Consider the following 15453-nt stretch of genomic DNA (forward strand, 5'->3'; position numbering starts at 1 on the left):
CGTTACCTCCTAAGGAGGTCCGGGGAATGCAGATGCCCATTCCGCCCCAAAGGGGCGAAGGAAGCCAAGAAAAATTTTATGTTTAAATTTTTTTCCCTCTTGCCATAAAATATGAATTTTACTTCACCAGGTATTATAGTACTACCATTTAAAAGTATATTTTAGTAGCCATTAAGGTTTCCAGTTCCAATATATACTGTTTAAAGCAAAAAGAAATAAACTTTAAAAAAATGTATTTGTGTGTGTGTAACATTAGTTGAGTACTTACTATAGTCCAGAAACGTGTGGCACTACACTGCCTAGGGTTTTTTTTTTTTTTCCTTGTTTTTGTCTTTTGTTTTCTCCCCTGCTTAACGAAATCAAACTGCTTGGGAGAGTAGGGATGAGATGGAAAAGGGTAAGGTAACGAGTTTGCTGAGATAAGCGCTATAAAGTTTTAAAATCCCCAAATTTTCACCGCATTTCCACCATAAATAGCAATGTAAACATTTAGGCATAACTTCCTCTCAGAAATTTTCCTTTCATCTCCCAAATCCACGTGGAGAAGGGAGACAATAAGGATGCTTAGAACAGCTTGCCCAGACTTGCCCTCAAGTCTGAGCAAATCTGAGTCCCGGGGCTGGAAAATCTGAAATGTAAAAGAGAAACGTGCTGGGATTGCGGGAGTAGGAGGGAAGAAACAGGATCCCATGGGACCCGGCTTTGGTCCAGGAGCGCATTCCCCCACCCCCGCCCCCCTCCACGCCGGCCGCTGGGCTGGGAAGCTCCTCCTCCCCGTTTCCTTCCTCCGCCTCAAGCTCTGTGGCCGTGGCGGGCGAAGGGCAGAACGCTGCGGTATTTTGTCCCACGCGGCGACCCCTCCTCCCGCCGGCGCTGCGGCCGCAGCGGCTGCGAGGGGGGCAGCGGAGAGCTGACGGCAGGCCACGGCTGGGCGGCCTGGAGGCTACGAGAGGTGGAGGCCCGGCCGCCTTCCCGCGCCACGGGAGCGGAGGGGAAGAGGCGGACGCCCGCCAGCCCCGCCCGGTCGCCGAGAACGTGGGGGAGGCTCCGCGCGCCGCCCGCCCCCCGGCGCCCGCAGCCCTGCTGGCCCTGCAGCCGCCGCCGCCGCCGCCGCCGCCGCCGCCGCTGCCGCTGCCTCCGCCTCGGGCTCCCGCCGCGGGCTCGACGGCCCCGGCCGGGGAGGGAGGGCGGCGGGTGCTGCCGGAGCCGCCGGACATGTCGGGAGGGCACTGCGGCAGCTTCGCCGCGGCGGCGGCCGGCAGCGGCGAGATAGTGCAGCTGAACGTGGGGGGCACCAGGTGAGTCGGGGAGAAGGGGCTCGGGGTGGGGGGATAGCGGGCGGGCGACCTCCGGGGGAGGCCGGGCCCCGGGTGGGGGGCGGGATAGCGGGCGAGCATGGGCGCCGAGTCGGCGGGGAGCGCAGGGCCCTCCGGGCGGGAGCAGGTCCGCGGATCTCGAGGGGCAGGCGGCCTTGGGAATCACCGAGACCAGGGTTCATCTGGCCGCGCTGCCGCCTTCCTAGAATATCAGCTACGTCCCTCCCCATTTCTAGGGGATCAGGCCGAGAGGAACATTCTTTAGCCTTCCTTACCTAACCCTGGCGCGTACTTGAGGAATTTATTTTGTGGAAGCCGGGCCTTGTGGTTTGACTGTTGCAGGTGCACCTGCCTCCCTTTCTCTTTGGTCAACAAGGTAAATCGATTTGCTCGGGCGATAATGCCTCAGTAAGGGCTGTTTGAAATCTCCAAGAATTTCGGTGGAGGGAGTGCCGTAGTTGCGCGGTACGTTGTTATTTATTTTCAGAGTTTCTTGGTGCGTGGCTCTGAAGGATCTGTTCAACTTGTAGGGCAGCGAGTCCAGAAACTGCAGTTTGAAGAGTTGGTTCTGGGAAGCTTTGGGTAGTGGCACCCTGTGGCGCTCTCCTAGTAAACAGACCGAAAGCTCTTCTCTGATCTCTCTCTGGCCTTCCACTCCCTTACTGTGTCTTTTAATAAGCTTGTTGGGGGGGGGGGGAAATCATACTTCTGTGGATTTGCTATGGTTTATGAGTCACTCCTCTCGGAAATGGGAGTTTGCCAGCTGTTTCAAGGAAGGGGTAGTTGAGTTTTAGGCTAGGTGGGAGATAAACGATGAAGCGCCCTGGGAGTTAGTGTATTTTGCTATGCTCAACACCTAGGACTTTTTAACTAGTATTTTAAAAAACGCACAACGGCAGCACTGTGAACCATAGTGATAAAAATGTATAGTGTTTGAATAGTTTTCTGAGTGTGCTGGAGAATTCAACACAGGAAACAGTAATGCTTTCTCTGCTCACTCTTTTTTTCCCTCTTATCCCCCAAGCAAAACTGTTTATTAGTTTACAATGTTATTGCTGCTATATAGATTCCGGTTTTATGGAGGGGAAGATTGGTGTCTCCTAATGCAAGACATGGATATTTTCCTAAAATCACCTGAAAATTTTGCCACCCTGGTAACTTATGGATGCAAAAATGTAATACCCTGCAAGAGCTGGCCTTCAGAAGAGTAGCACTGTAGTCATTTAAAATCCCTGTCCTAGTTTCTAATTTCCTTGAAGTTGAGTAATTGCCACTGGGAGAACCACCTGTGGCATAGAATTGAACTCAGCTGTGACGTGATAGAGTGAAAGTCAAAGGAGAGTTTCTTATGAGCAGAGAAGCACATGGTATAGGTAGGGTCTAATCCAAAAAATGACCAATTTTTATCATTTATTTAACACTTCATGGATGATTCAGAAAGTAGAGAAGATGAGGTTTCATTTAGAATTGTTAATATTATTATTATTTACCAGAAAAACCCTAATGAAGTGAAAGAAAACCAGTGTGGCTCCATTTGTGATTAATTCTGTTTGAATGAGTATGATTTGAGGCCTCAGGAGAGAGGTCTGGGACCAGCCAGTGGGAGACTAGCTCAGCAACCTTAGGCAAATTATTTTTTAGTGCTTAGTTTCCTAAAATGTGTAATGACAATAATAGTACCAACCTTCCAGGATTGATAAAAAAATTTGAAGCAGTAAATGGGAAATACAAGGGTTAGTGGCATTATCTATCAATAGTAACTTTGCAGAATAAATAATTCTATTATTATTATTTTTTTTGCGGTACGTGGGCCTCTCACTGTTGTGCCCTCTCCCGTTGCGGAGCACAGGCTCCGGACGCGCAGGCTCAGCGGCCATGGCTCACGGGCCCAGCCGCTCCGCGGCACGTGGGATCTTCCTGGACCGGGGCACGAACCCATGTCCCCTGCATCGGCAGGCGGACTCTCAACCACTGCGCCACCAGGGAGGCCCAGAATAAATAATTTTAACTAGATTGTTTCCAAGTAAATTTAGTAGGAGGCAAGTAGCATGGAGTATAAATGTGGATATGTTTTGCTGAGGCCAAATGCACGTGATCTTTTTCTTGGCATACTGTAGATATGAGATAAAAACATAGAAAAGGCTTTTCATATATATACATTTCAGAGAATTATGCTTGTCATATGTAATTTTAAATGTTGTAGTTTTCATGAAGTCATATTTGGAACCAGTGAGAGCTTGGGATTTGCCCCCCCCCCACCATCTTTCACTTGTTTGGAGAAAAAAAAAATTGGTGGGGATGAGAGTCTAATCCCTTTGCCCAGAAATTCCAGATTACTAAACCCACCCCGAACTGCTGATTTTAATTGAAATTGCTAATATGACTTTAAGCAGACCTGGGTAATTTTCTAAGTAACACAAAATTTAAGTTATTTGGCAAACAATTTGCTGAATAAGCAGTGAATGTGAAAGGTCACAAGTTAGAAGTGATCCTTATTTGGAATTAATTTGATTGCCTCTAAAACACAGTGACTCATTTTTGCAGTGGATCCTTAGAAATTTCAGTTTACCATTTACTGGGTTTGCTTCTATTGATTTGACCAAGTCAGTTTCCTCTAACTAGTTGTAATCTACTTCTCATTTTTTCCTTAAGATTCTGGTAAGAAATATGCTTGGGAAAATTTGCCATATTTTCTTGAGTAAACTGGCTCCTTTCTTAGCCTGATTAATGGGCACAGGAGCTACTTTAAAACAGTCATGTAATGCTAGAAAATGAATGTGGAGGGAAAGTAAAGGTCTGTTGGGCTCTCTTCTTTGTGAGGATACGGGGTGATGGGGCAGCGAGTCAGAAATACATAGTGCAGTGTGATGAGTCTTAAAATGAAAATATTCAGACATCAGGTGTTGGACTGGATGAGCCCTATATCGAATTCTTTGTCATGCCAGTTTACATCAGTTACTGATTGTTTTGCCTGGGTCTGTTACACGAGGCTTTGATAAAGTTCCCCTCAAATTGGTGGTAATAAGCAGACTTGATCAAATGGCAGTTAACCTCTAAACAGTGTTTACTGAGTGATTTTTGAATGAGTGAATGCAACAGTTGTGAATAGCCCAAGACTATAAAGGAAATGTTAAATGCATTATGTGCAGTGGGATTAATATGAGCTCAGAAAGATAATATAGGATAGTGTATTTGGAAAAGCCATTCAAGAGAAGGTAGAACCTGGATGGTATCAAGAAAGATGGACGGGGCTTCTCTGGTGGTGCAGTGGTTAAGAATCCGCCTGGCAGTGCAGGGGCCACGAGTTTGAGCCCTGGTCCGCGAAGCAGCTAAGCCCGTGAGCCGCAACTACTGAGCGTGCACTCTGGAGCCTGCGAGCCACAACTAATGAGCACGTGCGCCTAGAGCCCGTGCTCCGCAACAAGAGAAGCCACCGCAATGAGAAGCCCGTGCACCACAACGAAGAGTAGCCCCTGCTCGCTGCAACTAGAGAGAGGCCACACGCAGCAACGAAGACCCAACGCAGCCAAAAATAAAATCAAAACATAAATTTATTAAAAAAAAAAAAGATGGGGCTTCCTGGTGGCGCAGTGGTTGAGAGTCTGCCTGCCGATGCAGGGGACACGGGTTCGTGCCCCGGTCCGGGAAGATCCCACATGCCAGGGAGCGGCTGGGCCCGTGAGCCATGGCCGCTGAGCCTGCGCGTCCGGAGCCTGTGCTCTGCAACGGGAGAGGCTACAACAGTGAGAGGCCCGCGTACCACAAAAAAAAAAAAAAAAGATGGCTGGAACTTGGATAATTGAACATGAGGTTGATGCAGCTGGGATGGAGATTCTGAAGTGGTATAAGCATGGATTGTTTGGGGATATTAAGAAGTACTGTCTTTCTTATTAGAGGGGAAAACAGTTTGTGTTGGAGAGGTGAAACGTGACCTGAAGATAGTATGTTACGTTGAGAATTTTAGACTTGGTGTGGTGCGCTAATTATTGATTCTTCAGTAGATTGGCATGCTAGAAAGTAGTGTTTTAGGAAGCTTTATATGTAAGCAAATTAATTATTTGATTTTATTGACAGCTCTTGGAATAATCTTAACTCTGAATTGAAAGTAGCAAAATTTAAAGATATTAAAAGTAATGAATATAATTGATACAGCTGTAGCTATGCCGCAGCTTGTAAATCATTAGCCAGCATATTAAAGCAAGTTAACTAACATGGAAATTTCAAATCATGTCCTCTCTTATAATATCAGATACTTTTTAATTGCAGGTTTAGTACCTCAAGACAAACACTTATGTGGATTCCAGATTCTTTTTTTTCCAGGTATTTCATATAATTCTTTAGTACCTTTTCTTAAATACAGTTGATTATTTATTAAAACAATAAAAATAAATATTTTTATGTATTGAATAAAAAAACTTAACTCTTAAAATATAACTTTTAAATTGTTATTTTACCTTGGAGATAGGATGATTCATTTGTGTTGGTCTTTGATGTTTGAAAGACTTAGAGCATTTTATTCATACTCAGATTTTAAAAACTAACTCTGTCTTAATGACTTCTAGTTTGCTGAGTGGAAGAATTTCAACACTTCGAGATGAAACTGGTGCTGTGAGTATAACAATGTTGATGTATGCTCTAAATTAGATTAAAAAATGCTTATAATGTTTGATCCTTATACTCTAAGAAGACAGGGAAACTACTCTATGAAAGTACTACTAGACTACTAAATGAAAGTATATGTACTTAAAGATTTTTATTTCTTGTCATGAATAGTGTTTCTGTAATTATAGAAGAGAACTTGAAACTGGGAATACTGCATATAGCAATTTAAATAATCATGATTAGAGAGATTGTAGGATCTGAGCTTACATTGTCAAGAGAGGAAATATTTCTTTTAATCAATAATTGAAACTTGAACAGTAAATAGATGAATGTAAATACTAAAATATTTCAATATTATAATGGTAAGATGTTGCAAATTAGTAGAGTTCTACAATTTTTTATTGTGGAGAATAACCTTATGAACTTGTGCAGCAATGGTGTAGTGAGGGAAGTAAAGAACTATTAAATTTCAGTTAAAAAAATTGGTTTATAAATTTAAAAAGCAGTTGTAATATGAACAATAACATGTAAAATAAATGTCTAGGGCTCACAAAAGCAAGTAAGACTTTCATTTGGGAGGCAACAAAGAGACCAGAGGTGTTTATTTGTTGTGATGAGATTTGCAGATGGAATAAAGCAGCACAAGCAGATATGTCCATGTGAGATTATAAAAAGGACATCAGTAATTAGATCTCTACAATTCTCTGGTGTTTTCTTCAACTTCTGATTGATTCTAATAAAAACAAAAGCAAGAATTTATGAAGCCAGAAGAACCTCATTCATTGTATATAGTAACTGATTATAATATAAGAAGGTTTAATATTTGTTACCATTCTGCTGTGTAATTGACTTACATAAGCTTTAAAAGGTGTTCAATTTTATGGTTAGAGCTTTTGTAATTGGTTCAGAATAGTGTTGGCATACGTTCCTGTAAAAAGTTATCAATTATGTATTTCATATTTTTTAAGCATTTTATTTTCCCCATATGTATTCTGTGGTGCTGTGTTTGTTATTTTAAAAAATTTTGTTGTTGTTGTTGTTGTCACCCTCCCCTTCACCCTGCACCCAGCCCTTGAGGAAATTGAGATAGTGGTATGTAAAAGTGCTACTGTTTTCCAGTTTGGACAGCAGTGTGCAGTTTTACTTTTCTTGATTGCCTCATGTGTATTATAAAAGTACATTGTTGTTTTAATTATTCACTTATGAATCACAGACTATGTAAATCACAATCACTGTCACCAATAATTAGTGATCAGATGATGTAAGAAAGTATTATTCATGCATAATGTTTTCAAAGTATTTATTGAATTCTAGAATATTTCAGATAAAAATTTTCCCTTTGGTGTCCCTTTCACCAAAGATATCAATTAAATAGAAATGAGAAAGTGGACTTATTTGATACCATTTTTCCTGCACCTTAAAATATAATCTAACAACAGCTTTTCAGGTGGAGAAAAGACACCACTACTACCACATAAATGCACATGGTTATAACTACATTTCAATTTTAGAAACATTAAAATTTAATAAGAGTGGAATCAAGGAGATATAGTATTTAAATAATTCAGTATTTGTTCCCTAAGTTAGTGTTACAGATATTAAAGTGAGAAGTTTAATTTATAATTTGAAAGTAAAATTTGTAATTCTTTATTTACAGATATTTATTGATAGAGATCCAGCAGCGTTTGCACCCATTTTAAATTTTCTTCGGACAAAAGAACTAGACTTAAGGTAAGAAATGTATCTTTTGAAAGTAAATTTTTATTCAAAGGTATGGTTTTGGGTATATTTTATGAAGAAAAGTTTTTTTCCCCGCCCCAAGATTATTTTTGTGTAAAAGTTTCATCAGAATTAAACTGTCATAGATACAGGCCACCATCATCCCTTCCTCTGGATTACTCTAATAGCCTTCTTACCAATTTCCCTGTCTTCATTCTTATATCCCTTCAATTCATTTTTCACACTGTAGCCAAAATTAACTTCTGAAAATATAAATCTAATCTGGTTATTCCCCTGCTTAAAACTCTTACGTGTTATTGGATTAATGGCTAAGGATTTTGGATTTCCTGTTGTTTCTTAAGGCTCTCTCTAATCTAGCTCCTGCTTGATTTCTGTTGCTTCAGCACTTTCAACCCTTTCTGCTCTCAGCTTGATTCTGATCACTTCAATGATCCCTGCTGTGTCTGCCTCATACAGGTGTTCAGAGTTTCCTGTACTGCCACTACCCCAGTAGTCTATCTTCCATTAGACTTTAAATTCTAAAAGGACAAGTTGTTTACTGTATACCTGTAGGATCGAGCATTATGCTTGACGCATAGCGATACATTTTGTTTTGGTGGGTAAATGAATGACCATTTAAACTATTTAACTTTGCCATAGTCTACAATCTACAATGGAAGCTACAATCTAATTTGTATTTTATTGTTCTTTTATTTCATATATTCCTAATGAACTTTCACTTAAGGACCTATTAATACTTTTTTAGATAACAGCTTTTAGAATTCTAATTGTTTCTTTAAGCTGCTTCTTTATAATATTATATAATTTTTGGCTTATATTCACTAGAATATGCGCTCCTTGAAAGCAAAGATTTTTTTGTTTGGTTTGTTCCCTGCTGTGTTCCCAGTGTTGTTAAAATGGCATGTATAGTAGCTGCTCAATAGATATTTATTGAATGAATAAAAGAGTTTGTTGGGGCTTTTTGTTTGTCTATTTCTTGGCCTGGGGTGGAAGTGGGAAGTATATTACTAACTACTTAACTTCTGGGTAAAATTATTTTTAGCATTTGATTAAAGCCTAAATTTACTTCTAGTCAGTGTCCTTGTGACTAATCCACGACTAAATCACCCACGAATGGCAGAACTATAATAGTTTAAATATTTGTATTCACTGCTTTTCTTTCAACTTGCTTCTTTATTTCATTTAGGGAAGCCTAGCAAACTTAAGTTCTCTGAGTAGTACCTTCTAAAAGAAGGTGGGAAGGAATTGAAAAAAGAATACTATGTTCTACTTCTGTTTTTTGTATAAAATTCTTGTATTGCACTTATCACACTGTATTATCATATTTGTCTGTCTTCCCCAGACAAATGATTAGCCAGTGCTACTCTAATGTTAACACAAGTAGTTTTGAAATAGAATAAGAAAGTTTTAACTGTTCTTATTAAACTAGTTACAACCAATTTCACAAATAAAAGTAATTTAATATTGCAATTACATGTATTCATTAGGCCTACAGAATTTTTTTTGTCTGTTGTTTTTTAAGACTTCTTTTTTTAATAGCAGTTTTAGGTTTACAACAAAATTGAGAGGGAGGTACAGAGATTTCCCATGTGCCCCCTGCCTTCATTATCAGCCTCCTCCACTGTCAACATCATTCACCAGAATGATACTTTTGTTTTTTGTTTTTTGTTTTTTTTACAACTGATGTGAACCTACATTGACATCATAATCACCCAAAGTCCATAGCTTACCTTTGGTTCACTTGGTGTTGTACATTTTATGAGTTAGCACAAATGTATAATGACACGTGTTCATCTTTATAATACTGTACAAAGTATTATTTCCATAATTTGGCCTTTTCCAGAATGTCATAGTTGGAATCACACAGTATGTAGCCTTTTCTGATGGACTTCTTTCACTTAATATTTTGCAGTTAACTTTCCTCCATGTCTATTCATGTTATTTCTTTTTAATGCTGATAATATTTCATTATCTGAATATACCAGTTTATTTTTCCACTCACCTACTAAAGAGGACATTTTGGTTGCTTCCAAGTTTTGGCTGTTAGGAATAAAGCTGCTATAAACCATCCATGTGCAGGTTTTCGTGTGGTTGTAAGTTTTCAACTCCTTTGGGTAAATACCAAGGAGTGCCGTTGCTGGATCGTATGGTAAGAGTTTTACAGGAACCTCAGACTGTCTTTCAGAGTGGCTGTAGCATTTTACTTTTCCACCAGCAATGTATGACACAGTTCTTGCTTCACATCCTTGCCAGCATTTGGTGTTAGGATTCTGGATTTTGGCCATGTTAACTAATGTGTAGTAGTAACTCATTGTTTTAACTTGCATATGCTTAATGACATATGATGTGGAGCATCTTTTCATAGGCTTATTTGCTACCTCTGTATCTTCCTTGGTTAAGGTCTTTGGCCCATTTTTTAATTGAATTTGTTTCCTTATTGTTGAGTTTTAAGAGTTCTTTGTATATTTTGGATGGCAGTCCCTTATCAAATTTGTTTTTTGCAAATATTTTCTCTCATTCTGTGGCTTGTCTTATTTCCTTGACATTGTCTTTCGTAGAGCAGAAGTTTTTAATTTTAATGAAATCTAGCTTATCCTTACTCCTCTCATGGATTATGTCTTTTGGTTGTATCTAAAAAGGTATCACCATACCCACTGTCATTGAGGTTTTCTCCTAAATGTTATCTTCTTTGAGTTTTTTAGTTTTGCATTTTACCTTTAGGTCTGTGAATAATTTTGAGTTAATTTTTGTGAAGGGTGTAAGGTCTGTGTCTAGACTAATTTCTCTCTTGTTTTTTTTTTTTGCATGCAGATGTCCAGTTGTTTCAGCACTATTTGTTACTCTATTGTTTTGCTTTTGCTCCTTTGTCATAGATCAGTTGACTATGTGTATGGGATCTATTTCTGGGCTTTCTGTTCTATTCCATTGATCTGTTGTTGATTCTTTTCACCAGTACTACACTATCTTGATTTTTCTAGCTTTATAATAAAGCTTGAAGTTGGGTAGTGGTAGTGCTCTAACTTTGTTCTTCTCCTTCAATATTGTGTTGGCTATTCTGGATCTTTTGCCTTTCCATGTAAACTTTATAATCAATTTGTTGATATCCATAAAATAACTAGCTAGACTTTTGATTAGGATTACATTGAATCAGATCAAATTGGGAAGAACTAATGTCTTAACAATACTACGTCTTCCTATCCATGAACTAGGAATATCTGTCCATTTTTTCAGTTCTTTGATTTAAGTCATCAGAGTTTTGTAGTTTTCTTCATATAGATTTTGTATATACTTTGTTAGATTTATACCTAAGTATTTCTTTTGGGGGGTGTTAATGTAAATGGTATTGTGTTTTTAATTTCAAGTTTCTCTTGTTCACTGTTGGTATATTGAAAAGCAATCGACTTTTGTACATTAACCTTGTATTCTGCAACCTTGCTATAATTGCTTATTAGTTCCAGGAGATTTTTGTCCATTCCTTTGGATTTTCTATATAGACAATCATGTCATCTGTGATCATCAGTTTTATATATTTCTTCCCAGTCTGTATGCCTTTTCTTTTCTTGACTTGTGTAAATAAGGATTTCCAGTATGAAGTTGAAAAGAAGTGGTGAGAGGGAATATCCTTGTCTTGTAACCAGATGTTAGTGGGAAGTTTCAAATTTCTTACCATTAAATATAATGTTAGCTATAGGATTTTTTTTTAAGTAGTCTTATCAAGTTGAGAAAGTTCCCCTCTATTCCTATTTTAGTGAGAGCTTTTATTATGAATGGGTGTTGGATTTTGTCACATGCTTTTTTTGCACCTATTGATATGATCATGTGAGTCTGTTAATGTGATAGATTACATTAATTGATTTTAGAATATTGAACCAGCCTTGCATACCTGAGATAAAACCCACTAGGTTGTAGTGTATATTTCTTTTTAGACATTGTTGGATTCGGTTTGCTAATATTTTGTTGAGAATTTTTGCATCTGTGTTCATGAGAGATATTGGTCTGTAGTTTTCTTGTAATGTCTTTGTCTGGTTTTGGTATTAAGGTAGTGAGGGCCTTATAAAATGAGTTAGGAAGTGTTCTCTCTGCTTCTTTCTCTGAAAGAGAGTGTAGAGGATTGGTATAATTTCTTCCTTCAGTGTTTGGTGGCATTCACCAGTGAATCCTGGGCACGGTACTTTCTGTTTTGGAAGGTTATTATTGATTCAGTTTCTTTAATATATGTAGACCGATTGAGATAGTCTTTCTTGTGTGAGTTCTGGCAGATTGTGTCTTTCAAGGAGTTGTCCATTTCACCTTGGTTATCAAGTTTGTAGGCATAGAGTTGTTCATAGTATTCCTTTATTCTTTTAGTTTTCATGGAATTTGTAGTGATGTCCCCTCTCTTTTCTGCCCAGGCAATATTTTTAAAGCAAGGACAGATTATAACTGAAACCTAAAATGAATCATTTAAAACTCTTAAGCTTCTATTCGTTTTTACTTCTTATTTTCATATTACTTTATTGTAACATCTTTATCTGGGTAACAGCCCTTCTTAAGGCTGATCTTTGTTTTCCTCTGCCTTCTGTTTTGCTTTTGTTTTTGGTTTCTGTTGAGAAGAGTCATTTATCTGAATTTATTTGTTCAGTAAATATGGATTGCGTAACTATTACACACAAGCACTGTGGTAGGCACTGCATGAGGCATACAAACATGGATCAGAGGAGAACATGCTTGCAGGGAGCTTATAGGATAATTGGGGAGGTTAAAATATGTATAGAAATTATGCTTAAAAGCAATTAATACCATAGGAATGATTTCCACTCTTGTTTGCCTTATTAGATACTTACTGATAATTACTTGTATTAACCCTATAAAGCCCTAATCTCTCATTTAGTCAACCAATTCATCTGTATATAAATGGTTTTTTTAGTAAGAAAACGTTCTTGGTGGTGTGCAGTTTTTTTATCTATACTTCTTCAGATAATTAAGGATCTTAGGAAAAAAAGTAAGTTTTAAAGCCCTATGACTTTGTTCATTAAGAACATTAAGAACCTAGTACTTTTTCTTTCTGCTTCAGATGATAATCCGAGTTGCCAGTGTTAGAGGATTCACATCATTCATTGGTTTCTTTGTAGGGGAGTGAGTATTAATGTTCTCAGGCATGAAGCAGAATTTTATGGAATCACTCCATTAGGTATGTATCCTAGTATTTTTTATTTATGATTTGACCCCTTGAGCACTAAACTTGCCCAAATGAAATGTGTTTTATATCAGGTTCTAATTTTTGATGGACTAGTAGTCAGTGCTTGGTTTTTGTGGATTTTCATAGTAAAAAGGTGTTGTCAGCTGATTTAACTTAAACATTTTCCTTTTCTTTCCTTATCCTCTTTAACTAGAGAAAATAAAAGTGGAGTACTATTTTTGTGTTTGCATGTACTCTTGACAAGTTTGCTTTGAAATGTTTTTAGTAAGAAGGCTTCTCTTATGTGAAGAACTGGAGCGTTCATCTTGTGGCAGTGTCCTTTTTCATGGTTACTTGCCTCCACCAGGTACTTCTGCTTTATCTATTTAGTTCTTTTTTTAAGTCTTTTTATCATTAAGTAAGTACAGATGTGTGAGTAGGAAAATCTGTTTCTTGATTATTGAGTTTCCTTTGTAAATCTGCTAGAAAAAGTGAGACCTTTAATATTAACAGAAGTTAAGTCGTACTGTGTATTAGGGTAGGGATTTGCCAAACTTTTTCTGTAAAGGGCCAGATGGGTTTGTGAGCTAAAAGATCTCTGTGGCAACTCTTCAGCTCTGCCATAAATGCTACAGAAATGCATGGGTGAGACTGTCTAATACACAGCTTTATTTATGTAAACAGCCATCAGGCTGGACTTGGCCATGGCCAGATTTGCTGACTCCTGTGTTTGAGAACTGGTTGTCGTTCTCCTTTGTGGGACCCCAGGAGCTTTTTAGAGATTTAGCAGTGTACAGGGCAGAGGAGTGTGAGGTGCATGTCATCTCTGCCCCTCTTCAGTGAGTTAGAAGAGTTCGGTCTTTACCTGTGTTGTAGCAGGCTTTTGAACAAGATTTCATTTTGAAAAAGGCTCTCCTGCCAAATAAGAGATGTTTGAAAGTACAAGGTAATTCAGCTCTAGAGCGGTTTATATTAGTAAATAGTACCTAACGCATAGTAACTGTTCCATAAATGTGAAGAGTAGTGACAGAATGAATGAGTTAGTGATTGATTGATCTGGTAACCTAGAGCTAGGTAAATACAGAGTATAATATGATAAATCTTAGTCTTACTTTTTATATATATAACATGATAAGTATCAGAAATCTGTTGAATGAATTTTATTTTTAAAAAATCTCATCTTGTTTTCTATGGTAGTTAATTATTTGCAGTAAATTGGTATATTGGAAGATAAATTTTGACTATAATGAAATTCACATTTGTTTGTTTCTTAGCCATAATGTGAAATTTTAAATTTTTGGTAAGTGAACATAGAAATAAACTTATCTTTTTCTTTCCTTTTATAGGTATTCCTAGTCGTAAAATAAACAACACTACTAGATCCTCTGCTGATTCTAGAAATGGACTAAATTTTACAGAAGGTGAAGCTCGAGGAAATGGTACACAGCCTGTTCTCTCTGGAACTGGAGAAGAGACTGTTAGGCTAGGTAAGCAAAGAGTAGATAAATTAAAAAAGTATGTATGTTTTTAGTTCTAGATGATACTGAGTAACTATTTTTAAAGATGTGATTTTCGCTTTATCTCTTTTTTATCTAGATCTACCATTTATATCTTGAAGAATCTCACCTAACATAATTTTTATTTAGAAAGTTCATGACCTTCTGTTAGCTCTAAATCTTTAGAACAGAGGTTGGCAGACTTTTTCTGGAAAGGGCCAGACAGTGAACATGTTGGGCTTCATGAGCCGAAGGGTCTCTGTTGGAACTGCTCAACTTTCATTGTGGCACGAAAGCAGTGATGACGATGTATGCACAGATGTGAATGGCTGTGTTCCAACCAAGCTTTCTTTATCAAAAGAGGCAGAGGACTGGAATTGGCCTGTTAGTCATAGTTCTGCCAACCCCTTCTTTAGAACATAAAAGATTTCTTTTGCTAATATCAACAGGATTTCCTGTGGATCCACGAAAGGTACTAATAGTAGCTGGCCATCACAACTGGATTGTAGCTGCATATGCCCATTTTGCTGTGTGTTACAGGTATTGTATAATTAATAATGGTTTGCTTTTTATTTTGGGGGGTATTTTTTAATATTGTGATTTTATTTTTACAGATTTAAAAGCTATTTATTTTAGTCATCAAATTTTTTTCCTTCATATTTTGCCCACTTCTGTATCTCCTGATTAGATTTAGTTTGCTTTTATTCTCACAACTAATTTGGTAAATATTATTGATAGCCTCAGTATGTCTTAAATATTGCGCATACAGTGTGAATTGTGATATAACTGAGACTATCTTGAAGTTACATCTTCTTGCTTACTTTATCCAGCTTCTCAATCATTTAACTATTGTATTAAATGATGAGGCAGGATTGTTAATGTGAGCCCTGTGTTTTTTGTCTATAATGATTGAGTCTTTTGTACTCTACAGTAGGGGAGAATAGGACCCTACATTGGTCATGACTGCCATATGTTTGGGAGCGAGGTAGTGAAGCAGGACAGTTGTAGGCAGAAGTGATGTAGTTTAACATCTATAATGTGTGAGCTTTACACAGAGGTAGTTTGGTTTTACTAATTCTTGCATTCTCAGAAACTAACAGGGAGCAAGGAAAAGTGTACACCTGTGATTTCTCTTTTTTAA

At 38.2% G+C, this 15453-nt stretch overlaps 1 protein-coding gene across 2 annotated transcripts in view; it reads left to right on the top strand.

Annotated features, from left to right (window-relative positions):
* Positions 1-796: 796 nt before the first annotated feature.
* The window catches only part of KCTD3 (potassium channel tetramerization domain containing 3), a 71881-nt gene continuing 57224 nt past the window's right edge, over positions 797-15453 (top strand). For both annotated transcript variants that reach the window (XM_081216039.1, XM_081216040.1), the window contains exons 1-8: positions 797-1298; positions 5583-5636; positions 5879-5924; positions 7576-7649; positions 12770-12828; positions 13103-13183; positions 14163-14303; positions 14762-14852. In XM_081216039.1, the coding sequence (XP_081072165.1) occupies positions 1216-1298; positions 5583-5636; positions 5879-5924; positions 7576-7649; positions 12770-12828; positions 13103-13183; positions 14163-14303; positions 14762-14852 (629 nt within the window). In that variant the 5' untranslated portion in view covers positions 797-1215. The remainder of the gene's footprint in view (positions 1299-5582; positions 5637-5878; positions 5925-7575; positions 7650-12769; positions 12829-13102; positions 13184-14162; positions 14304-14761; positions 14853-15453) is intronic.

The sequence above is a fragment of the Mesoplodon bidens genome (genome assembly GCF_964165515.1).
Source record: "Mesoplodon bidens genome assembly, chromosome: 2".
Classification (NCBI taxonomy): Eukaryota; Metazoa; Chordata; class Mammalia; order Artiodactyla; family Ziphiidae; genus Mesoplodon; species Mesoplodon bidens.